General features: G+C 34.3%; 1 protein-coding gene across 2 annotated transcripts in view; it reads left to right on the top strand.

Annotated features, from left to right (window-relative positions):
• The window catches only part of LOC143226439 (proton myo-inositol cotransporter-like), a 120,502-nt gene that overhangs the window by 8,789 nt on the left and 85,173 nt on the right, over nt 1-26,540 (top strand). For both annotated transcript variants that reach the window (XR_013014620.1, XM_076457392.1), the window contains exons 4-6: nt 9,389-9,500; nt 11,465-11,628; nt 23,320-23,434. Coding sequence is in view for 1 of the 2 variants with exons in the window: in XM_076457392.1 (XP_076313507.1) it covers nt 9,389-9,500; nt 11,465-11,628; nt 23,320-23,434 (391 nt within the window). In the remaining variant the exon portion in view is untranslated. The remainder of the gene's footprint in view (nt 1-9,388; nt 9,501-11,464; nt 11,629-23,319; nt 23,435-26,540) is intronic.

The raw sequence follows: 26,540 nt of genomic DNA, 5'->3' as shown, positions 1-26,540 counted from the left end.
TACGTCAGTTGGACCTGATTATATACACTATTTGATGCTGCTCCATCTATCTCCTGCTTCTCTTGCTATCCTTCTGGTTGTTTTTAACCAGATCTCGCAGGAGAATACTTTTCCTGATGCCTGGCTATTGGCCTGCCTTTCTCCAAACCTGGGATGGATCCCAAGATTCCTTCAAACTACCGTCAAATTGCTTTGACGAGCTGTCTCTGTAAGACCTTAGAGAGGATGGTTAATGCTCGTCTTGTTTTGTTCCTCAAATCAAACAAACTCCTCTCACTCACCCAGTATGGGTTCCAACAACAGCACTCCACCATGAACCACCTAATAAGACTTGAAACGTGAATCAGAGAAGCCTTTCTCAAACGACAACATCTTGTATCAATATTCTTTGACATTGAGAAGGCTTATGACAAAACATGGAGGTATGGCATTTTGTGAGAACTCCATATATATATATATATGGCCAATTACTCATTTTTATTATAAATTTTTTAATAGGCAGGAGATTCCAAGTTCGTGTGGGTTCGACACTTTCCCGTTCTTTTCTACAGGACCTTGGAGTCCCTCAGGGCTGTGTTTTGAGTGTCACACTTTTCAGTATAAATATAAATACCATCACAAACTGCCCTTAATCGTGTACTGAAGTGGCCCACGGCAAACGGCATTAATTTCTCTAAAACCGTTTGCATGCATTTTTGCTGCCGATGGGGTGTTCACCCTGATCCTGAATTCTGTATTGGTGGAGTTGTGCTGCCTGTGGTCCCTGAGAGCAAGTTTGCAACTGTCTTTACTATATGCTTCAAAACTTCATTCCTTACAAAAGCATCCCATCTGGTATTGTGTTTTCCTTCCTCGATGGGCCATGCTTTTGCAGAACAGACGATCTGCCATTGCTCCTTTTGGCCTTCGTATCTAGGAGCAGTTGGATGAATTGGGTCTGTACTTGGATAACATTGCAGTATCCACTGGTCAGCCTATCTCACCATGGCTTATTACAGTCCCTAAATGTGGCCTTTCTTTAAGTCATCTGAGAAAAGCAGATACTCCCAATTGGAAGTACCATCTTTTATTTACTCAACATCTTTCGAACAATCAGTCCATTCCTATTTATACGGATGGTTTAAAATCAGGTGACTGTGTGGGCTCTGCCATGGTTTGTTGCAGTTTGGTGGTTGCGAGCAGAATCCCCTCTACAGCTTCTATGTTCACTGCAGATCTGTACGCCACTTCTCTTGCCCTGGACCACATATAAGCTAAGCAGTACTCCAACTGCACTATTTATACTGACCCACTTAGTTCTCTACTGTCCCTGGAATCGTTTCACGTTGGTTCACACCCTGTTCTTGCTGTTATTCAAAACCGACTGGCCCATTTCTCTTCAACATTTACTTCTATCCAGTTTTTCTAAATACCGGGCCACGTTGGTATTCGCAAGAACAAGCTTGCAGACTCAGCAGCTAAATCTATCTGCTCTGGCACTATCACTGCTGTGCCTATTCCATACATGGACTGTGGTCCTGTATTCGAGGCTCGGCTCCATGCCAGCTGGCAGTCGACTTGGAGTGAGCAACACAAAAACAAGCTTTTCCAAATAAAACCCTATATTGTACTTTGGCCATCTTGCTTTTCTAAGGATCAGAAGGAGGAAGTTGTTCTGACTAGACTACGCATTGGTCACAGTTTTTGAAGTCATCGTTTTCTTTTATCTGGAATTGATGTACCAGTGTGTAGTCTGTGTAACACTCAGATCACAATAAGCCACATTTTACTTTCTTGCTGTCGTTACAACTCTCAACTCTAAACATGTTCTGTCCCAAGTTTTGTCCATAATGTTAGATAGTGTTATTGGTGATGGTGACACTGTCCACTTTGATAAAGTTTTTAGTTTTTTAATGGCCATTAATCATTTTACTGTCATTTAAGTTTTTTAATTTATACATTACACCTTTTATAATGTGGTTGCCTTTTAAGAATCACAGTCTTGCATTCAATTTGAAATTAGAAAATGGCCGTAACATTAAATAACTCGACACCAGGACGGAAAGGCCAACTTCAAGTGACTAACGCTGCTGCTTGAACACTCTGTTGGTCATTCTGGTGAATTATTATTATCATTAAAATTTTGCTACACGTCTTTTAAAACTTTTATTCCTTTACTTTTTGAAAATTGGCATAATGGCATATACCTCAGAACCAGGACTGGAAAGGCCAACTTCAGGTGATTGATAGTGGTTCTTGTACTGACCTGTTAGTCTTCCTGACAGGTTATGATAACTACCATTATGCCACAGAAAGTCCTTTACAACTTCTCTTACTGCAGTTTCTGTCTTAAGATTGTAGACTAGAGTTAAACATTGGTTTTATGCTACTTATGTTTTTAAACTCTGTTTTGTTTTACCTTCATTTCCCTTTAATTTTAAAACATTTACTTTACTTTTACCTTTTTACCAGATGTTTGGCACAGATAGCCTAACTGCTTTGTGCCATAAAACACTAAATCAACCAACCATGCATGCAAACAATAATATCAGTATAAAACAACATGTATACATTTCACCAAGAGTGAATACATGCATCCATGTTTTGTAGTTGGTTTTTTTTTTTTTTTTTTACTGTAAAGCTGAATATATATAGATTGATAATTATATGAATATCTCAACTTTTATAGATGTATGTATATACATTCAATGTAAATATAAGGCAACGTCTCGCAGAATAATAACTTGTAAAAATAAGCATTTTTAATTTTCTTTATAGTTGAAATATTTTCACATTCCTTTTACTTCTTCTATCTGCTGGCTATAGTAACATTTGTCATGGTTCTACTGCAGCTGACTAGATTTTCTTTTTAGAGCGACATTGTGCACGCTCTACAAGGTTGAAATCATGTTAATTAACAATAATGAACTGGTTATATTAATATAACTTTCCACCACCTTCATTTCTGATGGAGTTTGGGTCATGCCACTTCTACGATTCTCTTCCACTGTTACTTCTCTGTTGGGCTGCTGCTGCTGCATATTTTATCTGAAACTAAACATTTTCTAAATACAATTTATAGTTAGAAATTTCTGCATCAGTTTCATATAGAACCACTATTAGTTTCACCATCTATTGCTTGCACAATGTTGTCACTCCTTGTAGTCAGCTTCTAAGATAGATACTGTATTTGCAGTATCAATAAATTGTACAGCCATGCAGTGTTGGCTGTAATGTAACACCATCAGCTGTTGCAGTGATTGCTGACTCTATGTTGGAAACTGAGCTTGTTGCTATCTTTTAAACTATGGGTTAAAGATTTCTGTCATGGAAGACAGCATATATGTTTATATATTTTAGTTATTTTTGTAACATGGCTGAAATTGATCACGCAGTGGTAAAAAAAACAAAACCTGTGATCTTGTCAGCAGCTTTATGTCTTAAAGGGCAAAAATCATGTGAACAAATGATATGCAACATCAGTACAGTTGCAATCATAAGTTAATAATTGCTATGTTACATGTGTATTATGGCAGCCATATAAATATTAAGTTACATCCATGGCCTGCATTTAGCTATATACACGTGTAGTAGATTAATAGGCTAATATAAACTACAGACAACATTAAAGCAGTTGGGGTCAATAGTTATACAGCTACTGTTATTTGCTAGGTAGTCAAATACACTTAAAAACTACCCTATAAAAATGCAATGATGCATCTAGTAATATTGTCCAGTTTTTATTATAATACAACCATTTTTGCTCTAAGGTGATGGAACAATATTAAATAATAATAAAGAACAAATGAGTGATTCCTATTATGAATCACTACCATGGTTAATGATATTCATTGTGTGTTCATTAATCAGTTCCCATATTTACCATTTGTAATGCAAAAGCTTACAGTTATTGTACAGACTTACACGCTATGATAGAAGTAAATCCTCTCTTAATTTTTATACTTTTTCATGCCTTGAAACTCATAATTGAGTTTTACCCGACACTGAAGTGTTTCTGCCCCACAAGTGGAAGTAGTGTAGTGAAAAGAGCCCTATTGCTTGAAGATTTGGCTTACCTTTTGAATCTCGGATATTATTATATGTTAGGAATAACTGCTGTTTCTAATAATTATGCCTGGTGTTTTTGTTTTGTTTTTATTAAAACATTTATGGAAAATGTTGTTGTTTTTGGCACAATCATATTTGTGTGTGTATAAATTTATAAGGCTTTAGTAAACAAATCAAGTATATCTTTTCCTCATAATAATGTTGTAAACTGTATTGTTATTGGTGGTATGAATACATGAACTAAAATAATTGAAATATATAAGACAAGCTAGTTGTGCCTAGTATAGCATTTTGATGATATTTTTTTTCTTTGAGATTTTATTACACATTTCACTACATGCATATGATGGAACAATAAAGGATAGGAAAACTCAAAACACATTCTGTTTGTGTTTCCAGCACTAATGAAATTGTTGCCATTCAAACCAAGCATACCTAACCTATCAGATAGCTTCACAGTTTTTCACTATATATATAAAGTCACAAACTTGACCTCCATCAGGGAGCAGTATGAGCCACATAACACTATGAGAAGTACTTCCTCTGCTATTCCTCTCATGTTATCCAATGTCCTGACCAGTCCTTTTTCTCATGAAAGCAATTTGGCTTCTCACTCATTTCTTTATTTTCCATCTCCTATCAATACTCCCTTTACAATGATGATTAGCTTCTTTGTTTTCTTTGCACGTTGTGGTGTTATATGGCACATACTGTCCCCTTATGGAGTTCAAGTTTATGACTTTTTATTTATACAAATAGAGTGAGAAACTGTGAAGCTATCTGATGGGCTAGGAATGTACAATTTGAATGGGAACATATCCATTAGTGCTGAAAACATAAACAGAATGGTTTGGTGCATCAGTGGGTTGCAAAAGCATGTATAAGTTGTCCCTAGGTGGAAATATACCACCAATAAGCCTGTAGATCAAGGGGCTACTCCATGGGGAAAAAATCTTGCTGGGACAATATAATCAATCTGCCTCCAGATTTGGAGTGCTAGGAATATGGCAACTAAGATCACCATGTGGTGACTGTGGGCTCAGAAAAGGTGATCCAGGATCTGAAAGAACAGAGACTTGGAATTGGTAGACCCTTGCTTGGTGATATAAATGACCAATGTGGAATTATTGGAGTGTGCCATAATCACCTTCTCTTACAGGAATGGAAGTGGGACAAAGCTTGATGAACTCCCATAAACTCAAAAAAGATAAAACAGAAAGAAAAGTCCTTGATTGACCAGAGACTGCAAATCTCTTGGGAGTTAAAGTAAGCACCCCAACCTTCTAAATATTACTGCCTGAATAAGTAAGTCTGGACAAGATGATGGAAGGAGCACCTCTGATGTGGTTTGGTTTCTGTCTGACCATCAAGCTAGGTCAGCTCTGATCAAGTAATGAAAGGTAAAAGGGTGGTCCAGCTGATGTGAAGAGAAGCTCCACTGATCTAGTGGTATTAAATGAAGGAAACATATAAGAACCTGACCCATAGGAATGAAAGCTTCCAAGGAATCCCACATCCTCATTAGTGATAGAACCTCTTGAGGTACAAGAAGATGTGAGGCAAGGGCCCTGTGGACTATTTGCTTCATATCCTTAAGTAGGAAAGGAGAAAGCTGGGCACAATTGAGATAGGAATAAAGAAAAACCTCAAATGAACTTGGAATTTAGTGGGTGTAAGAGTGGACATCAAATTTTCACCAGGAATCCCACTTGTGCTGCTGTATGTAGAAGCAGAAGAGTATAACCTCTTGATTGTGAATGGGAAAATGTGAGCAATAACTAATTTATATAAATTAAACAATCAACTCCCAAACTGTAGCTATCAATTTTGAACAGTAATTAACTGTTAACAGTATGGCATTTTGGGGATGAACTTCAAATTGTAGATTAGAAGCAGAAAATGTCATTTCTAGCATCAGGAATGTAGAAGAAGGAGTCAAAGTAAAGCTCAACCCCACAAACAGGAAAGAAATAAACACATCAGCAATGCACCAAAGTGAAGATGAAAAAATTTATCCAGATATAATGATGAATTAGATGTTACTTGTGGTGATGATATGTAATGTCCAAACTATCTAAACATACCTGGTTAGCAAAGTCTGTAATAATAATGAATGTGCAATTCCATGAAAATTACCAAGAAAAAATAATAACCAGTATCAAATCTACAATTCATCTAAGATAACTTAGATAATAAAGGACAGATAAGTAAGGCCAACAGTGAAAGTAAATAGGATTTATGGCACATATTGAAGAAAGACAAGAAAGAAAAAATATCAGGCAGAACAATGGATTAAATGTGACTACTAGTAATCCCTAGGTAAAGTACATATTAATATATAAGTAATCAACTTTAGACATTTACCAAGTCTACAAGATATTTAATGTTAACAAATGTGCAAAATCACTAAAAGTTCCTAGAAATTCAAAGTAATAAACAATTTTTAGCTTACAGTTAATCTGAATACCTTACACAACAGAGGACACATAAATATTTAACTGATCAAGGTCTGAGCAATGATGACATGAAACTTAAATCTTCCACGTGCAAACAATGACAAAAGCGCACAAAGGGCATCTGATTTGATGTATACCATTGGTATAACTACCACGTGTGAGATGTACAAGTCAAAAACTTACCGTAGAACCACTGAGAAAACTGGAAGAAAGAAGAAGAACAAATCTCCATCAAAATGAATTGCATAGTGGCATGTCAGTTTGAATAGAAAAAAGAAAATTAGTGAAATCCCTTATGTCTTAAACACAGAGAAAAATTGGGGTATGTGTTGACAAATGACCTGATTGACTAGCTATAAAAAAATAAAGGGGAAAACACCTGAAGAGATGTAGAGTGCAACAAACTAAAATAAGAAGGTGCCAAAAAAAAAAAAAAAAGAGTCCATATAGTCTTCATTGCCAAGTTGAAAGAAGTTGTTGTTAGCTGAACGTATGAATCTAGCTCCCTGTGAATTAAGGCCTGTATCTCCTCTGCAGATAAAGATTAACCTGATTTCTGGGAAGTCGTGCCAGTAGTGTTTTCAACTGCAATCAGAATTTTTGTAGTGGATATCATTAAATGCAAATTCATAGAAAAATCTCTTATAGTTTGATAACGATAAACAAATGCAAAATAATAATTTGTTAAAACAGTTGAATACAAACACAATGAAATAAAACTGTTGAAAAAAACTGAAATGCCATAAACTGGAACAACATGAAAAAAACATGTCCAAACAATGCTGTGCCAATTGAGAAAGTGGGGATTGAGCAGATATAGCAGAGGGAGTTTGCTGTGTCAACATAGGTGGCACAGTACTATTGGTGGAGAGTAGTCTCATACTATGTACATGTTCTGTTACAAATAAAGTTCTGGCACCATATAAGTCAATTGGAAAAACACTTTATGAAACACTGGACATAAATACCAAGCATTTGTTTGCTTGCAGTGTGAACTGTGTAAAAGGGTATTGATTTCTTATTGATATAATGACTAACTATAATTTTACATTTATGTGTGCATATCATACATATCAGGTTTTAATTGAAACTTTGTAGAATGGACGGCAACTGCCTGTTGTGGAGACACAAGTGTGCAGGATGATGTTTTGAAAATCTTTCACTTTTTGTCTTCAGGACTGCCGTCCATTCTACAAAGTTTCATCATGAATACTCTGCCTAAACAATCTGTCAAAGAATAGCCTTTAATTGATTGTTCTCATAGCAGTTAAGAATACAAGTATTCATATTTTTATAAGATCAATAATTAATAACTTACCAGTAAGTGTAATCACATACTGAGTGAGAGACAAACTTAAATTTTTGAAAATTTCATAGTTTTATAACAGAATATTCTTCTATGTTATCTTGCTCTGTGTGACATATATACTATTAGTAAACAAATAATGATGTATACTAAAGGATATTACACTAGGTATAAAATTTTTGACTACATTAGCCAGTAATTAAAGATAAACCATAGAATATAATAAAATTGTATTCTGATATGTGTTTTCTGAAACATTTTGTTAAAGTTTATCTGATTTTGATGTATTGATGCTTGAAGTTGTGGAAAATAAGTTACGTTTTTTTCAATTTTTTTGAAAAAAAAACCCATCAAATTGCAATTAATACCAGTATATTAGTAGTTCTCTATAGAAAATACAGTGAAATTAAAATTGCCCCAAAAAATTAAATTTTAAATTAAAGGTCACTTGAAACAGGACAGAAATTTTCAGCTTCAAATTCTAAAAATATGGATCTACAGGTAGATAAAGTAAAGGTTCAACATAAACACATTTGCTTTATCATCTGTTGGATTTTTGGAAAACAAGTATACAAATCTTAAAAATCTTATTTTTTCATCCAAACTGATAACACATAAGCATGATATACTTTAATAAATTGGTGCCTAGAATAACTTTTTATAACAGATTAATGATTAGTTCTTTTGTGTTTTTTTTATATAAGGAATGCCTTAAGGTGGTAACTGTACATGTGTTAAATAGTGTCATAGTGTTAGTAGACTTTATATGTAGTGATGACCAAAGCACTCAGTAAGCATATTACAAGTATGCATGCTAAAATGAACAATGACAGAAATTTTTACTAAAACAATGATTGCCACTCACTCTCATTTGTTTCTTTGCCCAACAAGCCCAAAACAAGACAAGAAACCATTACAAGGATACCAATCAGAAAGTGACCAACCTATTAAGTTGTTCATCTTTCTTCTTGTTTCAATCAAGATAATTCTACATCTAATTTCAATTTAAACTGAAATCCAGTCTATGTGTTTATGGGCAGTACATGATGTCATCACTTAGTCATAATAACAAAAATCATAATTCCAGTGTAAATGATGCTATCAATACCCCTTGAATTCATCTATTTTACAAAGATATGGTGTTCCTCTGAAAAAAAGCTTAATGATCCATGATTAATAATTACTACAAGGTTTGTTATATACATAAACATCACATAAAATACACAGGATTACAGTTAGCCAAACTAATTACTGCTATTGTTCCTTGTGTGTGTTATGAAAATTAATGATTTCATTCTTTTTTTTTTTTCTTTTTTTTCCAGTTTTTACATTGAGATAGGTAAAAACATAAAATTATACAAGGTACTGCAGTATGTTGATCTACTAGCAGTGAAGGTAAAAATGTATTGGTGTATGTTAATGAGCCATTTGATTCTGATATTTTTGTAAGAAATTTCAGCTTCTAAACCTTAAACTTTTACTATAGTACATCAGTTTCACATATTATAATAGTTGCTCTCTTTTGCTTTTCATATTAATTTGAGCTTTGAAATTAATTTTCTTTCTTTTTCTTTTTTAGGTTCAAAGCCAGTTTTGTTTAAAATACTTCTGGATCCATTTGTCAGAAATGCTCTAATTGTGGGTTGTGCATTACAGATATTTCAACAGATTTCAGGCATCAACACCGTAATGTAAATATTAACTTTTCTTTACCTCTTAATACCTTTAAATTTTATATGTCTTCCCTGGAGAAAAATTGAAATTATAAACTGTATTGTGATTTTAATTAGATTCTTATATGTGTAACTTGCATTTGTTTTCTAAGTGCCATTATTGTATAGAATTTAATGTTGATTTAAAAGTGTAAACATTTTGAATGTACAATTTTATAATTAAGAAATGAATGTTTTCAAGTTGTCTATGACTCATCTCTTGTGCAAAAACTCTGATGTTTTTTAATTTATTATGTCTGTTGGTTTATAAAATAAACTGTTATTAAATGAATACAGTTGCACTCTCTTTGTTCATTGAACAAAAATGTTCAAAGCATCAATACTTATGCTATTGTTTAGATTGTGTGGATTTTTCATATCACACAAATGTGATTAAACAAAGTCTTTCTTTGCAGAATATTAAAAAAATATGTCATTGACATCTTCATTGTAAACTTCATTATATGAACTTTATTTAGATGTAATGAAAGTTTCGAGTATAAATTAAAATAATTCATTAATTTAGATTAAAGCTGATAATAATCTCAGAAGTGTGGAATATTGGGTGTTGTGATATTGAAGATCCTAATCATAATGATTTTGAAATACAATAGTTCATTTTTTTTATAAAATATTGTTACAAGCTATTTTTTTACTGTTGTATTTAAGCATTAGCTGGAGGACATAGAATCATAATTTCATGTAATTGAAAGAGTGGCTTTCCAAAATACCTAGAATCTGGTTCAGGTTGTAAATATGAGTGAGCCAGTAGTGAAGGTAGTTGTCTTCTAGTCAGTAGAGTGAATCAGTCAGTATGCTCATATTTTTATTACACTTAATGCATTAATTTATACAAGTAAGTTGATTTTTACATTAATATAGTGCAGACAGAATGACTTTAAATGTTGGCCCACAAGCTACAAAGTGTACAAGCCTGTAAAAAATGTTAGGGAGAAAAAAAACTAATTTGTTATTGTTACATGGATTGGATTTAATTACTTTTCATGAGATAATTTAAAAGAACTTGCAAATTGGAATTAATTATTTTACAACATATCATAAACATACTTGCAAAATTTATGGAATCAGTAACATCAAGCCATGTTTGAAAGCTTAGAATCTTTTTTTTAGTACTTGTAGTTTTCTACAAAAATAGTTTTCGAGCTGTTTTGTGGGATTAATTATCCCTGATATGTTCATTAATGTCATCCAATAATCATATTATTAGGTGATGTTCTATAAAGAAAAGTGTCATCAGTTGGCAAAAATAGAGAATTTAAGACATTCAGTTAGCAGAAATAAGTGTTGATGAACTGTTACATGTAGTATTCAGATCAGTTAAATTCAGCTAGCAGAAATAAGTGTTGCTGTAATGTTAATGTAGTATTCAGATCAGTTCTTATATAAATACTAATTGAAAAAGGTTACCTGTCAATTATATTACTGTTGTATAAAATAGTAACTGATTTACAGATCTGTGTTGAGTTTATATATAAAGTTTGATTAACTTGTAGTCATCATGTACAATTTAATTTCATTCTGTCAAGATATGTATTTATTTTTATTATTAGTGGGTATTCTGTCAGTACACTAACTGTATCTAGAAAATACTGAAAGCCTTGGCACCTTGTATAAAACCTTCTATATTTTTGTTGTTTTCCTCACCTCAGTATTGAAACCTTTTAACTTACTTTGGTAACAAGCATGCTCTCTTTCATCCTTTTAAAAATTTAGGTTGTGTTTGGTGCAACCAGATTTAATATTTACAGGCAGAACCAGGATTAAGTATGTGTTGACTACTGATGAGTTTTACATTCATTTTTACAAGTTTTATGTACTTTGTGTTTTATCTTATAAAACACTAAATATCACAACATTCTGTTACTAATGTTATTAACTCTTCTACTTATTATTCTTCTCTATGTTTTTTTTTATATTTATAGGTACTACAGTGCTACTATCATAGAAATGTCAGGGATAAAAAATGAAACAACAGTTATTTGGCTTGCAGCTGTGACAGCTGGAGTTAATTTTATTTGCACTTTTATCGGACTGGCATTAGTGGAGAGATGTGGACGTAGACCTCTTGTTTTATCAAGCTTAGGGGGTAAGTAATGAAGTAGAGAAAAATTATTCATAGTGTTCTTTTACTTTCCTTCATCTGAGGTGACTTAGAAAGAATCATGAATCACTTAGTATCATTGCATTCTGTGTCTGGCCTCAAATGAACCATTTATTATCTTAGATATATTGATTTTAATTCAGCCATCTCTCTCGCATGTGATCATTTAATTTATTAGATCACATGGTTTTCTGTTGTGCCTTAAAAGCTCTTCTTCCATCGATAATTCAATTCCTACATAAGTCATAATCAGTAATTTGTTAATGTTGTAATAAATTAATTTTTTTCAATAAAAAATTTATGTACTTGAGATCCAGGTAAGAGTCCAGCTTTATTAAATTCCCTTTTTTAGTTTTACTTGATCTGAAGAGACAATCTGCATCTCTAAAATTACCAGTTTAGTCTTGTATGATAATGCTTTTATAATTAAAATATATTTATTTATATTAAACTGATACTATTTTCATTATCCAAAAATATTACTGATAGCATTGTAATAAATTTAATTAGCTGTTTGATGGTTTTTGTTAGAATTTATGACAGCAATTTTGATAAAATTACATCTGTTTTTTTTAAATCATATTTTGTTTGTTTCACAACTTGTAAGCTGATCTCTTCTTTGATTGAATTTTCTTCACTTGTTTTGTATGTGGTTCATATTTGGACTCTACTATTGTACTGAAGATGATTTTAATTTAAATTTTAAATTATTTCCACTTGTACAAGGATAAATTGAAATTGTGAATTACAATTAATCATTGATTAGGCTCATTAAACTTTTGTCTCACCAGTCACTTGTAATTTAAAATAAGAGAATAACAGTTTTTATCAGTTTGTTATAATTTTTAAGATTAATTCTAAGATTGTATAGTAGTTGAAATATGATAACATTTGTCTATTAAGATAATGATTAATAATATCTTAAGCAGTGAAGTTTGGAGATTTCTTAAATTACCAAAGGTCACAGAGGTTATGTTTTCACTCCTGTGTATGTTTGTCAGCAGCATGTTTCAAAAACAGCTGAATGTATTTTGGTAACATATGGACTATGGCCCAACTTGGAAGTGATTAGTTTCTAAAGGATAAAGATCACAATAAGGCCACCAAAAACACAACAACCCTATCTGTTAACATGGGGACCAGTTTTTTCACACTATTTTTGCTTTGTAACTCAGTCAAAAATGATCAGATTAAACTTGGTGGATGTGTGTTTAATATTATTTCTTATTGTCCTGCCACAAATTGAGTCTGTTAATAGTGACAAACATAAGAACACATTTTGTAAATGGAAGTACCACTTCTTACCTAAAGCTGTTTTGATCCTAATGTGCCCTGTAAGTATATTTAAAACACTGTGCTACATTACACCAGGTTTTTTGCTCTATTTCAGATACAAGCTAATTATGTGACTTCCCTCCACCAATCACACTATGCCATCAATACTGCTGCAGCTATCTCCTTCTGCTATTCTAGAACAAATCCTCACTTTATTGATTGGAATACTGGTGTGCAGATATATGTTTTAACGTATTCTTTGTATGACTACAAAACTTTGATTATGCTTGATCACAAACTTATGTCAACTTCAAGTTTCGATTTCTTGTGTTTGATTTCCATTGTTGCTACTCATTTGTATCAGAAATATTTCTGTTTCTAAATTCTAATTTGTTAATGTGAATGTGATATTTAATATGGAGGATGAAGAAATTCCTACAACAACCCACAATTTCTTTTTATGGTACTTTCCATTTTATTTCCAATGTCTAGTATTGTTCTTTTCCCCAGGAGATCTGTGGTAAGTTTCTCAGCATGTACTTCTCACTCTGAAAGGTATAACCATGTTTAGCAAGTTTATGTGGTCTTGTGCATATTAACCTAATTTCCTCAAGCTATAAGTTATGTCTTCTCTGCTCATCAATTGATAAGTTAGATTTCTATAATTCTTTTACGATCTAAGTTACTTTAGTTTAGGTTTGCATTTAAAATTTAATTATTACCTTTTCAGTGGGTATATATATATATATATGTCCTACGCTTTGCATCAGTTTCATGGGTTCTACAGGTTCTGCCCACCTTCTCCCATTCAATTCCAAAATCTTCCTTGTGATTTGAGATTGTCACTCTTCCTCTCATCTTGCCTAGTTTGATCAAGACATGCTATACAATGAAGCTGTTGAATGGGTGGTACCCACACAACCAGGGCCCTGTCTGTTGGTTGTACTGCAGAAGATGGGAGATAGAGAGCAGTTGAAGACCTGACCTGGTTGAACTCTTATTTGGAGCCAGCTCATTTCAATATGGAGTTCTACCTCTTGCTTTGGAGTTTTTGTGTTCCCCAGGGCTCTGTGTGACCAATTTGTCATGATAGGTGCCTTTCTTCATATTTCAACTGCTTCATTGTCACATCACTTCTTCAGTTTATCCATGAAGGTAATATCTTCCAATTTTGGGTACTGCCCTTCAGTCCTTCTTTGGTTGAATTTGTTTGTTGAGGGTTACACTTTTTTGCCTTTTATTTTCAATTGTTGGGTCTTCAGACTCTCCTTTTTTATGGAATATTGGCTTATACTTGCTTCTTCCTGTGCCCAGTTGGTTAATAATGCCAGCTTAGCTTTTGAAGAAGCTAATTGGGTAGTGTTTACTCATCGAGTTGGAAAAGTTCACTCTAAACCCCACTACATATCTTATTCCATTGGTTTTTTTTTAAATTCCCTTCTTCATTTGGCCTAACCTTCAGCATTTTGGCTCAGTGATATTGAGCAGGTAGTTTCAATGGTCCTACCTTCTTCTTTTATCACTGCATGAGGGGTTCTTTCTTTCTTGAGGATTTGAGTTCTCATTTTCTTGGGTTGAACACACATAGATTCCTTTAGTGGATGCTCCTTTACCAACCAAACTTCTCCTGTACCCCTTTGATGCAGTGGTATGTCTGTGAACTAACAACTTTGAAATCTGAGTTTTGATATCTTTGGTGGGCAGAGTACAGGTACACTATTGTGGTGCTTTGTGCTTAACTTCAAAAGCAACAGACAGACAAACAAACTTATCCTATGATTCCTAGGACCATCCCGTTACCTTTCCTCCTCAGACCAGGACCAACATTGCTTGCTGGCTCAACAAGAAACTGACCGTGATGAGGATTCCCATATCTCCACCTTGTCCAGAATCTCATTTCAACTGTTTACTAGTCAGTGGTTTGCTGAGGAGTCTGCTCTTCGTTTTCAACATCCTGGAACTTTTGGTAATTTGTAGGGATCTCGCACTCACAGTTTTGTAGGGGCAGGTGGTTATGGTTCATTCTGACTATTCCATTTTTGTCATCTGTATCACCAGTCACTTATCTCAGTCTAACCAGGTTCTAGGAATACTACGTATAGATATGTTTACTACTCACTGGAACATGAAAATTCCTTCCTTCAGTTAGGATTGGAGGGGTCGTCATCCTGATGCCTTCGCTTGAATCAGACTCTTCCTTGGAGTCCTTTTCCTTATTCAAACCACCCCTTGTTGTTTAATTGGTTGCTACTTAATATTGGCTTGCTCAGACATGATTTCCTTTGCTCTGGCCCTTACTGGAGCAACATTACCTACTCTTACTTCTGTCCCAGTCTCTCCTCTGACAACTGTGATTGGGTATAACTCATTCTGATATCACCAAACCCCATCTTCATGTGTGGCTTTTGTCTGGTCTCTTGCCTCAGCTCAGGGATTCATCCTTTATGTAGCAATTTTTCTTTCTCATTCCATTTGGCCTTCCTCCTTGTCAGTGTACCAGAGGAAATGGCCTACCTTCAAACCAAAGTCTGTTAGTCATGGCTTCTGCCCTTCCTCTTCTTCTTGACCTCCTCTTTCCCAGTTCTTCACATGGCTGTTTGATCTGGGTTTGTCTGTGTTAACTATTTCCAGTTATAGGGCTGCCTTAACAATTACCTTTTGGTTTACCTGTTTTGGGCAAGCTTTCTTCCCTCCTGTTATTTCCATCCTTTTATCTACTCTTGTCCTCTATGTCTCTTTGTTTTGCCATATTGTATCTCTGTTTTGTCTTTCATGCCTGTCTAATTCTCCATTTGAACTCATTGCTATGAGTTTCTCGTACTACTCTCCTTTAAGTCCTCTTTCTTTTTTCTTGCTTGCTTGTAGTCATTGTTGTTCCAGTATTTATGTCATTGATGTTTATTACATCCATTACTGTTCCTCTTCTGTTATCCTCTATCCTGATTTTGCTATCCTTTCTTAGATATCTGCTGCCAGAGCAGGTGGTTTGGTCTTCCATCCTACTTCCTTACCATCCATTTCTCACAGCACTTCTGTTCAGTTTCAAATATACATTTTTTGGTTTGGTTTGTTCCCTGACATGTTTTGTGGATTGTACTACCTCCCTTTATGTTATTGTCCCTATTTCTTTTTCAAAGGATTTCCTTTTGTGTCCCATAATCTGTCTCATATTGCACTTACTGTTTGGGTATGTCAAAAGTGAGGATGTTCTAGAATAATAGAGGGAGCTAGCTGTGCCAGTATAGATGGTGCAGAATGATTGGAGAAACATAGTCATATGATCAGCTGATGTTCTAAAATGGTGTACAGATTATGGGGTACAAAGGCTTGTGTGCTGTAATGAAGTCTGTGTTTTTGTTTGTCAGTGCTTAAAAGGTAGATCAGAATTGAGATAGCTTTGTGTGAAGACTGGTGCAGTATAGTGAAATTTTTTTAGCAATGCTAAGAGGGCAGATCAGAATTGAAGCAGCTTTGGGTGATAGGATATAAGTACCAATTTTAAATACACTTTCAGTTTAAGAAAATGTTAATTTTCATATTTTTTGAAAGCCAAATTTAATCAATGCTGTGGGGCAGAGGCATGTACTCTGCTGAGTGCCTCTATAATTAAACATGTTTTACATTGACAGTTGTACTAGCTATGTTACTAATAACTGATATGAAAAAAAGTTGCTCACAGACTAATGTGTTTCTTAACAATAACATCATAACAAAAAGAAAACCTATTCGTAGCTTGATGTATTTTGCTCAAAAATGATATATATTTTTAATTTGTTAACATTATTGATAGACAGCTTGCAAAAATGGTTGGCATACACTTGTTTTATTATATGTACTGTTTTTTTTTGTTTTAACTTTGTGAAACAGAATTTATTTGTAATAAAACTGAAACTTGTAAATTGAAATAATATTCACTGACTTTTTGGTATTTTTTAAATTTTTTTCTCACTTATAGATTTCTGTAATTGATAGCAACAAATGAATCTTGGTTTTCCTTCAAAGCTAGCAATTACTGATTCACAGTATTAGGTAGCAACAGTAGATGAAAATGGTATGATTCATTGTATAAGTGGTGATATGTACAAGTATTGTCTCATTTGAATCATGGAGTTGTCTCATGACATACATGCAACTTGTTTCTACACTTAGAATTACTGTGTTGTTATTGATTTTTCAAAGTGATTGACCAAGCTAATATCTAGAAATGTATGCAAACCAATCCAGAAAAACAGAGTTAACTGGTAACAGTGAAATTTGATTCAGTACCAATAAACAGTACTGACAGATTGATTACCATTTATTAATTGATTAGGGATTTCTATGAAGCTGCTCAGAATATTAAACATTTAACATTGTTGATTTCATAACAGTATAATTTACATAATCTGAAGTATTGTTGAGAGTAATGTTTTATAAATTTATGGTGTTTGATCTTTATGACAAGTATATACAAACTAAACACCTAAGTATGTGAAGTGGGAAGAAAGTCTTATTTCAAATATTTGACCCAAGTTTTAGTAAAAATAAAGTGCCAACAATAACTCAGATTGTATTCTGATGCTTTGTTTCGAATAATGTGAACATACACAGCTTTACTGGCATAGAAAATACTCAACAGAGATATCAATTTGAACATAAGAATATAATGTTTTTATATCTATTTCTACTATGACACATTCAAAAAGTTTTAGGTGAAGAAAACTAGTGTGAAATGTATTGTACATTAAATTCACTACCTGATAAACTGTTAAACAGTGCAGGGCTCATTTTATTATGAAGACAACAAAACATATATTCACAGTTCTCTCTTAGCCATGATCATGTGATGCTGCTCACATAAATAAAATTTCTGTACAATAAAAATTCTTTATTTATAAGTAATAAAATGTTGAAAAATGCCCACTTTGTATGCATAATGGGTCATTGTGATTTCTGAAGTTTGTTTTTATCCTTTTTACATATTACAAGAAGGTTGTCACTCTTACCACTGGGTCCTAATTGGAAATGTCCCATCATTTATGTCATTAGGTTATGTAAACTAAGGCAAGTTGCAACTACCTTGTTCACTGAAAAAATCACTAAGTTGTTATAAACAAGCAAAAATAATATTTATTTGTCAAGAATGTGAATATAAAACTACACATCTTCAGACATGGGGAAAAGACTGTTAAAAAATTAGGAATTATAAATACAGTTACATCTGTCACAAGTTAAAGAAAAAATCCCAAAAGTTTCTTTAAGGTGTTACTTCCTATGATATCAAAATGCAGGAATGTTCAGTACTTTATGTATTGAACTGTTTGCAAGATTCAGTGTTAGATCTTGATACTGATAAAATAATTTCTATAATGCAGTGAACAGAGAAATAAAACATTCATCTATATTCTTATACATTATGTAAATTCAGTTTGGAAAAACAAATTTTAGTGCAGCTCATTTCTACCAGATTTTTTTCAGTTTTGTACATAGGTTTCCCTGCAAATTTTAACACTGACTGTTTTTGGAAGATAGTTTCAACAAGTGTGAAATAAAGATACATAATATAAACCACAAATATATCTACACAATCATTACATATAAATTGTTTAGAAAAGAATGTTTTTACATTTATGGTTTATTATAGGCCCCAATTTGCAAGATTTTTAAAAATTAAACACCTGTCAATTTAAAAGTAAGAAGCACTTCAACAAATTATTTCTCCTGATTTCAAAAACATTTGACATTTCGCTCACCAAATAAAACAAAGTACTTAACGTGTTCCTTCCATAATAACAGCAGTTTCATGCCTCTCAGCTAACAGCCATATAAATGCTCCATGAGTCAGAGTATACTATGATTGAAGAAACAGTTACTTATTTCTTGTGGTCAGAAGTGATGTGAAACCTTATAAGTAAAAAATATGACATATTTATTAAACTTTTTCTTACTTTAGAAAATGCAAATGCAAAACATGATTCAAATTATAAGTGCATAGTAAATCAATTTTTGAAAAACAAAACAAAATCACAATTGGAAGTAACAATAGTGTGATCCTTTATATGATATATTTATACCTCTAGTACAAAACATAAAAAATTGTATTTCAAATTTGTGAGTAGCAGATGAGTCATTTTGTAAAATGGACTTACAGTGGACAATCTACTGAACAATTCTTTGCATCTTATTTTATCAATAGGATCATGAAAGTTGGCTTCAAAGAAACGTTCCAGACAGTTGTCCAGCAAAACAGTGTATTACCATACATCAAAAATTGAAGTAGAAAAACATATAGAATCTCAGCTGATGTATTGTTTATCACTGTACTTGAAAGTTTTTATTTTCCATAATTTTTTTTTAAATCTCAAGAACATAGTATGATTCTTGTAAAAGTATGATTTTTGTTGTTCTTGGATTATGACTTTTGGTAAGAATGCTTGAAAATACAATCATTCTAGTTCAGGGAGCAGCTTTCCAGTCTAAAAGTTATTTTGAGTGATTCCTTTTACACTTATGTCAAGAGGTGTTCAAATTATTAAATTGTAAACATTTTTGCTAACTATGTGAAGTTGATCTTGTACTTTGTAATAATATGTATATGTATAGTTTTAGTATATTTTCCACTGACAGTATTGCATATAAAGGAGTCATCCCATTTGCTGACACTTGACTTCATTAATGCCATAAAACACTATAATGGCACCTGGGCCACAAACACGCCATTTTCATGCATTTTTTTTATTTCTAATTTCAGAGGAATGACCAAGTAGAGCATTTCTTTCATTGCAATTGTTTTGATAGTATAAATATATACTGTGTTGTAGTTGGGCTAAGGATTCTTCTACAGTAAGTGTCTGTGACTTGTTGGTGATTAATTCCATGATAAATGAACAATCAGCATCCACTTTTTTTTTTTTTTCAAAATAATGTGTGTGTGTATAAAAATATAAAATTTGAACTGGTTATATATACAGAGAGAGAGAGAGAGTTTTCTCCTTCTTGTCAAAAGTCCACGATTGTCCAAAGGTCTATTCATTTGCTTTAGAATTTCATTTGACAAGCCAATCTACCTTTCTCTGTTTCTATCACAGTAATATTCTGTGTATAATTCACTTACAATTGTGGCACAAATAACCACAGTTTATACAACTGCTCTTCCAGTCATCATTTGATCTTCTTTTTTCAAAACATCCTTTCTATCATTTATCAAAGTGCACTCAGGTTGATTCAATTACTTAAGAGCCACACTTTTACAAAATAAATTATTATTATTATTATCTCCTATTCTACTATTAGTCTTACTCTAACACATTAAATGTTAGGCCTATGTCAATCATTAGGCCTATCACATTTATGGCATTTAACTTTGTGCTGAACTTTTCTTTGGCTGTGACTTTACTTCTTCTGCTGTTTCTCCTCATCTCACACTATTTACATGTTTATCATTTAAATATTTGCCCTCCTTTTAGAAATCTATATTCTTGATGTCAGTGTATTGCATGTGACATTCAATTATTTTGACATCATTGAATTATAAACATAACCTTGAACTCTTGTTATGTAAAAAAACAGCATTAGTCAGTCATAAATATTGGCTCACAAAAAAAATTAATTAATGCTCGGAGACATCCTCATCACCAATCTACTTTTCCTAAAGATTATGTATCACTTCTGACTTTTTAAATTTTCCAGGTTGTGTTAGAGGACTAATTCCAGTTTCTGTGTGTGATCTTTTCTCTTTCATTGCTATTGCACATATACAAACAAAAATTTATTTCTAATGCTCATGAATAAGAATTAAAAAAAAAAAATGACCATTAATAACAGCTGCTGAGAGTTTGCATGTACCTGTATCTGTCGCTTCTCTACTCCATCAAGAACTATAGTAATATATGGAATTACTTCAATATCCACATCTCCAGCTTTTGTAGTAAAATGTCTTTCTCCATAACTTACTACTTTAAATTGTTTATGGAGCAGTGTTTTGCATTCTTAAACCAAAAATAGTAGCTTTGGTTTATTTGATATATTTAGAATATAAATATTGGAGAAAAACAAAACAGTTTCAAACCTCATTTGAAATATTAAAACATTCATTGTAATTTATAAGGTTAAAAAAGTTCAAATAATGAATCCAACTTTATTATAGCAGAATGAAAATTGCACTGTTTGGGTTACTGTTAAATTTTAGTTTTTTTGGGCCATGACCCTGTATTCTCATAGAACTCACCCAGTTTTATATATACAAGTTATTCTTATGGTCCCATTTTTATGATATATTGAGTTTGATAAGATTACTGTGTTCTTGTTGTGGGTGGCTTCTGTCCAACGGGGCTCTGCCTTTCTTTGGAAGAGACTCGTTGTTCTTCAGGTGTGGCTCTGAATCTTACCCTTTCTCACCATGTTTATCACAGTTTCCCATGGTACCAGTGTTTGAGTTTTTTGTGGAAATGACTTTCTTTTCCTCTCTCTTCCTCAGGATCCTGGGTCATACGGTGTCTATCCAAGGCAGTCCTGGTCCTCCTTCCCCAACAGGTGTTATACTTACTCTAGATGGGTTTTACTGTTGCCAGTGTGCACTTTGTGGAATGGTATAACTTTTAGGGCCCTTTCCATTGATATTGCTTCTGCACCATGTGTTTTTGTTGAGTGGTTTGCTTTCTTGCTCAGTATATTCTTACACCCTGGGGATGGCAATTCCACATGTTCATGGATAATTGGCTTATTCTTGCTATTTCCAAATTGAAATTGGTCAGTCCTATCTGTCAGCTCCTTCTCAAAGTGGCCTGGCAGAGTCAGGTGGTTAGGAAGATTAATTCACAATCTGAGGGTTTCAGGCTCAAATCATTGTCACCAAACATGCTCATGATTTCTATTGTGGGGGACTTTTTAATATGATGGTCAATGCCACTATTTGTTGGTAAAAGAGTATTCCAAGAGCTGGCAGTGGATGATGATGAATAGCTGCCTTCCCTATAGTCTCACACTGCTAAATTTGGGATAGCTAGTGCAGATAGCCCTCGTGTAGCTTTGTGAGAAATTCATAACAAACCAAACTTTCTCAAAGTGGTGTGGGTGGGATGATTGATCACTCTAGAGTAAATTCTTTGAGATACTTGGATAATAATATGTCCTTTATGGACTGCATCACCCATGGATAACATGGGTAAAGCCAAAAGGGGATTCTTTGAGATACTTCTCTGATTTGCTTGCACTAGTTTCTTTTCCACTGTTGGATTCAAGCTAATCTTGTGAATGGAGGAAGAGTATTGTATCAGAAGTTATAATTTTCTTCCATGAAAATGCATTTCTGATAGGTACTTCTCTCTTTCACATTTCCCATCTTTCTTTACCACTTGCAAACTCTGCCAAACTTCAGAGTGATGGTTCAGTAGTGGCGCATTGAAGGAGTCACGTGCGTCACATGATAGTGGTCTTCTGTTGTGAAACGTAATTATTTACATGAGAGACTTGTTGGAAAGGTTGAATGTTTGTGGAATTGTGGCATGCATCCAGAAATGGTTGCAAATAGAGGGCATCACAAAATGAGAAAAGATAATATTATTAGCTGAGAGAAGTATTTATTAATAACACATTTTCATCTAGGAAAATTATAACATTCACTCACAGGGTTTCAGATCTCTTTCTAAGTGAAAGTCTGTCTGTTGCACCTCACAGAATGTTTTCATCTTTGCTGTTTTGACTACCATTGTTTTGGCACAGATAGCCCTCGTGTAGCTTTGTGCAAAATTCAAAAAACAAACAAACCCTTGTTTCGTTTTATTTTTTAATTTACTTTCAATTATAAGCATGGATATCTTATTTTTTCATTTTGTTTTAGCCATGTTGCCAGTAGGAGTGCAAAGTAAAAACTGTCAGAGTGAAATATTTTTATGCCTGCAGGCAGTGCAACCAGGCGGGGACAAGTGACTATTTGTGTTGTCAGTGTTATTGTTTAATAAAATAGTACTAAGTACATTATTTTTTTTCCCAATCACAATATGATTGGTCGTTAACATCAGTGCAGAAAAATTAAATGAGAATATAAAATATAAATGAAATGTCTCTAAATATAAAACCCTAAATTTCAAAAATAAAGGGTAGTTGGTCTAAATTTCATCTAAACAGCCTTATTATTGTCTTATTTTTATTTTGTAAAATTGTTACAGAATTGAATATTTATTTTACAAAATTGTTTAACAAAGATTTCATTGTAAAACCGAAAGTGAAGGAAGACTTTAAGCAATTTCTTTTACAGTTTTGGGTAAGTGAGTGACAGGAGAATATTAAAAAGATCTTCTCCGAATATAAAAATGGTTGAGGTACTGAAATATTTCTTGTACTACAAGCAAGTATCGTAATTAGGATATAAACCAATCATGACTGTTTTTTAGAGATTAAAATTGTATGTACATTTAAATTCAGGTGTAACTGCAAGTCTCTGTCTTTTTGCCATTGGTTTCCATTTAATTGATGCTTATTCACCGAGTTTGGACTACCGTGATCCAGTTGTTAATGGGAGCATTTGTTACACTTTCAAGTATGTATATCATTTGTTATATTTTTGAGCATATGTATATTTTAAGGTTCCACTTTTCCTCTTGGATAAAATGTGCAACTTTTTTTCATGTGCATTTGATAAATATATATTTACATGCAAAATTAATAGCACTCGAACTCAATAGCAAATTTCTGTCTGCTTATTGATGAAAATAAGTATGCTAATAACTGTTGAACAGTCATTCTTTGTCCTTATAATTTAAATAAAATGTAGATTATTAATTAACAGTTGTTTTGTATTCTTTCTATAGAAGCATATTTTAGTATCAATAAGTGACATTACACTTTTCTCTGAAAATTAAAGAAAGCTGTAAATGTTTAAATGATTTTTGTTTTGTTTGTTCCTTTCTGAAAAATTTTATTTTAGACATAGTTTGTTCTTCGGTACAATTAGTAATTTTGAAAATCATTAATTAACTTATTTAAAATCACTTTTGAAAGAAAGATAAGTAGTTTTTATTTCCCCTCGGTGTGGATTCCTGTACGTGGTGAGGGGACCTCCCAGGGAAGGTTCTGTTCTATCTGGTTACCTTCTCTGGGATCTAAACATCCACCCACGTGTTTGCCGTGTGTGGCAACCCGTGAAGGGGAGGAGAGGATCCTGGTGGTTGAGGGGTCCAACCCTAACACACCACTTTGGCCTCGAATTCCTGTAGAAGGGCGGCCTTTGGGTGGCCCCCCTTGGGTCAATCGGCTGGTCCACTTGGGCTAGAGTCAACCAAGTACCAGTGTTGGAAGTTCTCAACTAGTGTTGTGGACATTGTGCCTGATGCTGGTGTTTGGGTATAGAGCTCACGAAACCCTGACGTTGCTGCATTGTCCTTGCATGACTTTGTAGTGCGTCCCCATGGGGCTCCATGGTGGGTGGGGTCAGTGGGTACCGAAATTTTTTCTTTTTCCTATGGATCCTCTTGAATACTTAGAACAGCAATCTTCAACATCAGTAACACACGTACCTCATTTTCTTATATTACATTCTCTTCCGGAAAAACCTTTACTATTCAAAAGGGACCAGAGGGACTTGCTGGCTCTCCAAAGTCAGTAGAGAAACTTCAATCTCGTGACATATTGGTTGAAACATCCACATCCCAACACAGTGAACTCCTCTTGAATTCAAAGGCAATTGGGGATATACCTATTGAGGTTACACCCCATGCTACCTTGAATTCTTCACGAGGAGTTATTGTTGAAAGGGATTTGAAGAATGTTCCCGAGTCAGAGATTCTCGCTGGTCTCTCCACTCAAGGAGTTCCTGCAGTGAGGCGCATCTCCACTCGCAAAGATAGAGTTACACTGCCACCATCGAGGCAGGTTATCTCATTTGCAGGGTTCGGCCATACATACCAAACCCTCTTCGATGTTTCCAATATCAGAGATTCGGCCACTCAAAGACATCTTGTCATGGTTCCCTGACATGTGCTCGTTGTGGAGGCAAGGACCACGATGCCTATGACTGTGACATGAACCCACATTGCGTAAACTGCAATGGTTCTAACCCATCTTATTTTCATTCTTGCCCAAAATTGTTGGAGGAAAAGAGGTGCAGCATTTGAAAACGACACATAACATTAGTTATCCTGAGGCTCGGAAATTGCTGTCCACAACTCTGTCTCGGACATATGCTGCTGCACTTCATTCCACAACTACAGTGGGAGTGCAGCCAGATCTCTCTGTGCCTCCAAGAGAATCGTTTTCAAAACAAATGAAAAGCCTTTTGACCTCCGTGGTTAAAAAAGTTGATGAATCAACTTCCACACCCATCTCTGTTCCTCCCATACCTTCCAACAAACCCCAAGATCCACATCCTTTGGTTCCAAATACAGGCATTTCTTCTGATACATCTTTTCTCCCACCACAAGAGCAAAACAATTATTCGTTCACATCCTCAGTCACTGGATTCCCCTTCCAACAACAAAACCTGCCCACCCACCCAGAGCAGGATCCATGGAGGTTGATAGACCTCCCTTGAATAAAGACAGTAAAGAAAAAAGACATGACCATGAACAAAAGGGTTTTCCAGCCACTTCACCTACACATAAATATAAATGGCCATCTTGATACAATGGAACTGTTGAGGTTTACATTCTAATCTAGAATGATATCAAAGCACTGATTGCTTTCTACCATCCTGTTTGTTTTCCTTACAAGAAACATTTCTAAAACCTGCTGATACTGTCTCCATTCAGCAGTTTTCTCTGTACAGAAATGACAGGTTGTGTGATGGACCAGTACCTGGAGGGGTGGCACTGTTGGTTGATCAGTATGTGCCCACCCTGTCTTTGTTACTCAACACATCCTTGGAGGCTGTAGCCATCTGTGTTTCCTTGGGTCATACCATCACTGTTTGTTCTCTGTACCTATCCCCTGGAGAGATTATGATCAATCAGATCTTGATGCTCTCATTGAACAGTTGCCATCTCCATTTCTAATCCTAGGGGATTTTATGGACATCATCCCCTCTGGGAAAGTGCTGTTATTGATGGGAGGGGTGGCTCTGTAGAGCGTGATGCTCTCTGATCACAATCTTTCTCTTCAATATTGGTTCTTCCACTTACTTTCATGCAGTCAGTCCTTCAATATTGATCTTTCTGCTTTGCTCCCTTCATTTTCTCCCATTTTTCATGGATGGTTGACAGTAATCCACTAGGCAGTGATCATTTTCCTATCCTTTTGAGAGAGACTGGCCTTGGTCAGTACCACCCAACCTGTGTACCCTGGTGGAAGCTGGGTCAGACAGACTGGTCCACTTTCACTGCTCTCGCAGAACTTGATCCTGCTATCATAAATCAGCCATCAATAGACGACTGTGTAGCAGCGGTAATTGACTGTATTACACATGCAGCTGCTCAGTGTATTCTTAAAACCTCGACACGTTTTTCACAATATCCTCATCCGTGGTGGAATCCTGCTTGCCACTTAGCACGGAAGGCTCAAAAGCGGGCCTGGGACACTTTTGTAGATATCCCACACTTTCAAACCGGTTGCTTTCCAACGGCCTATGCACATGCTAGGTGGGTAAGACATCAAAGCCAGAAGGAATCTTGGATTAAGTTCACAACCAGCATATCTTCTACCACCAGTTCCAA

Source organism: Tachypleus tridentatus, chromosome 9 (genome assembly GCF_004210375.1).
Source record: "Tachypleus tridentatus isolate NWPU-2018 chromosome 9, ASM421037v1, whole genome shotgun sequence".
Taxonomy (NCBI): domain Eukaryota; kingdom Metazoa; phylum Arthropoda; class Merostomata; order Xiphosura; family Limulidae; genus Tachypleus; species Tachypleus tridentatus.
This window is presented reverse-complemented; position numbering and strand designations above follow the sequence as displayed.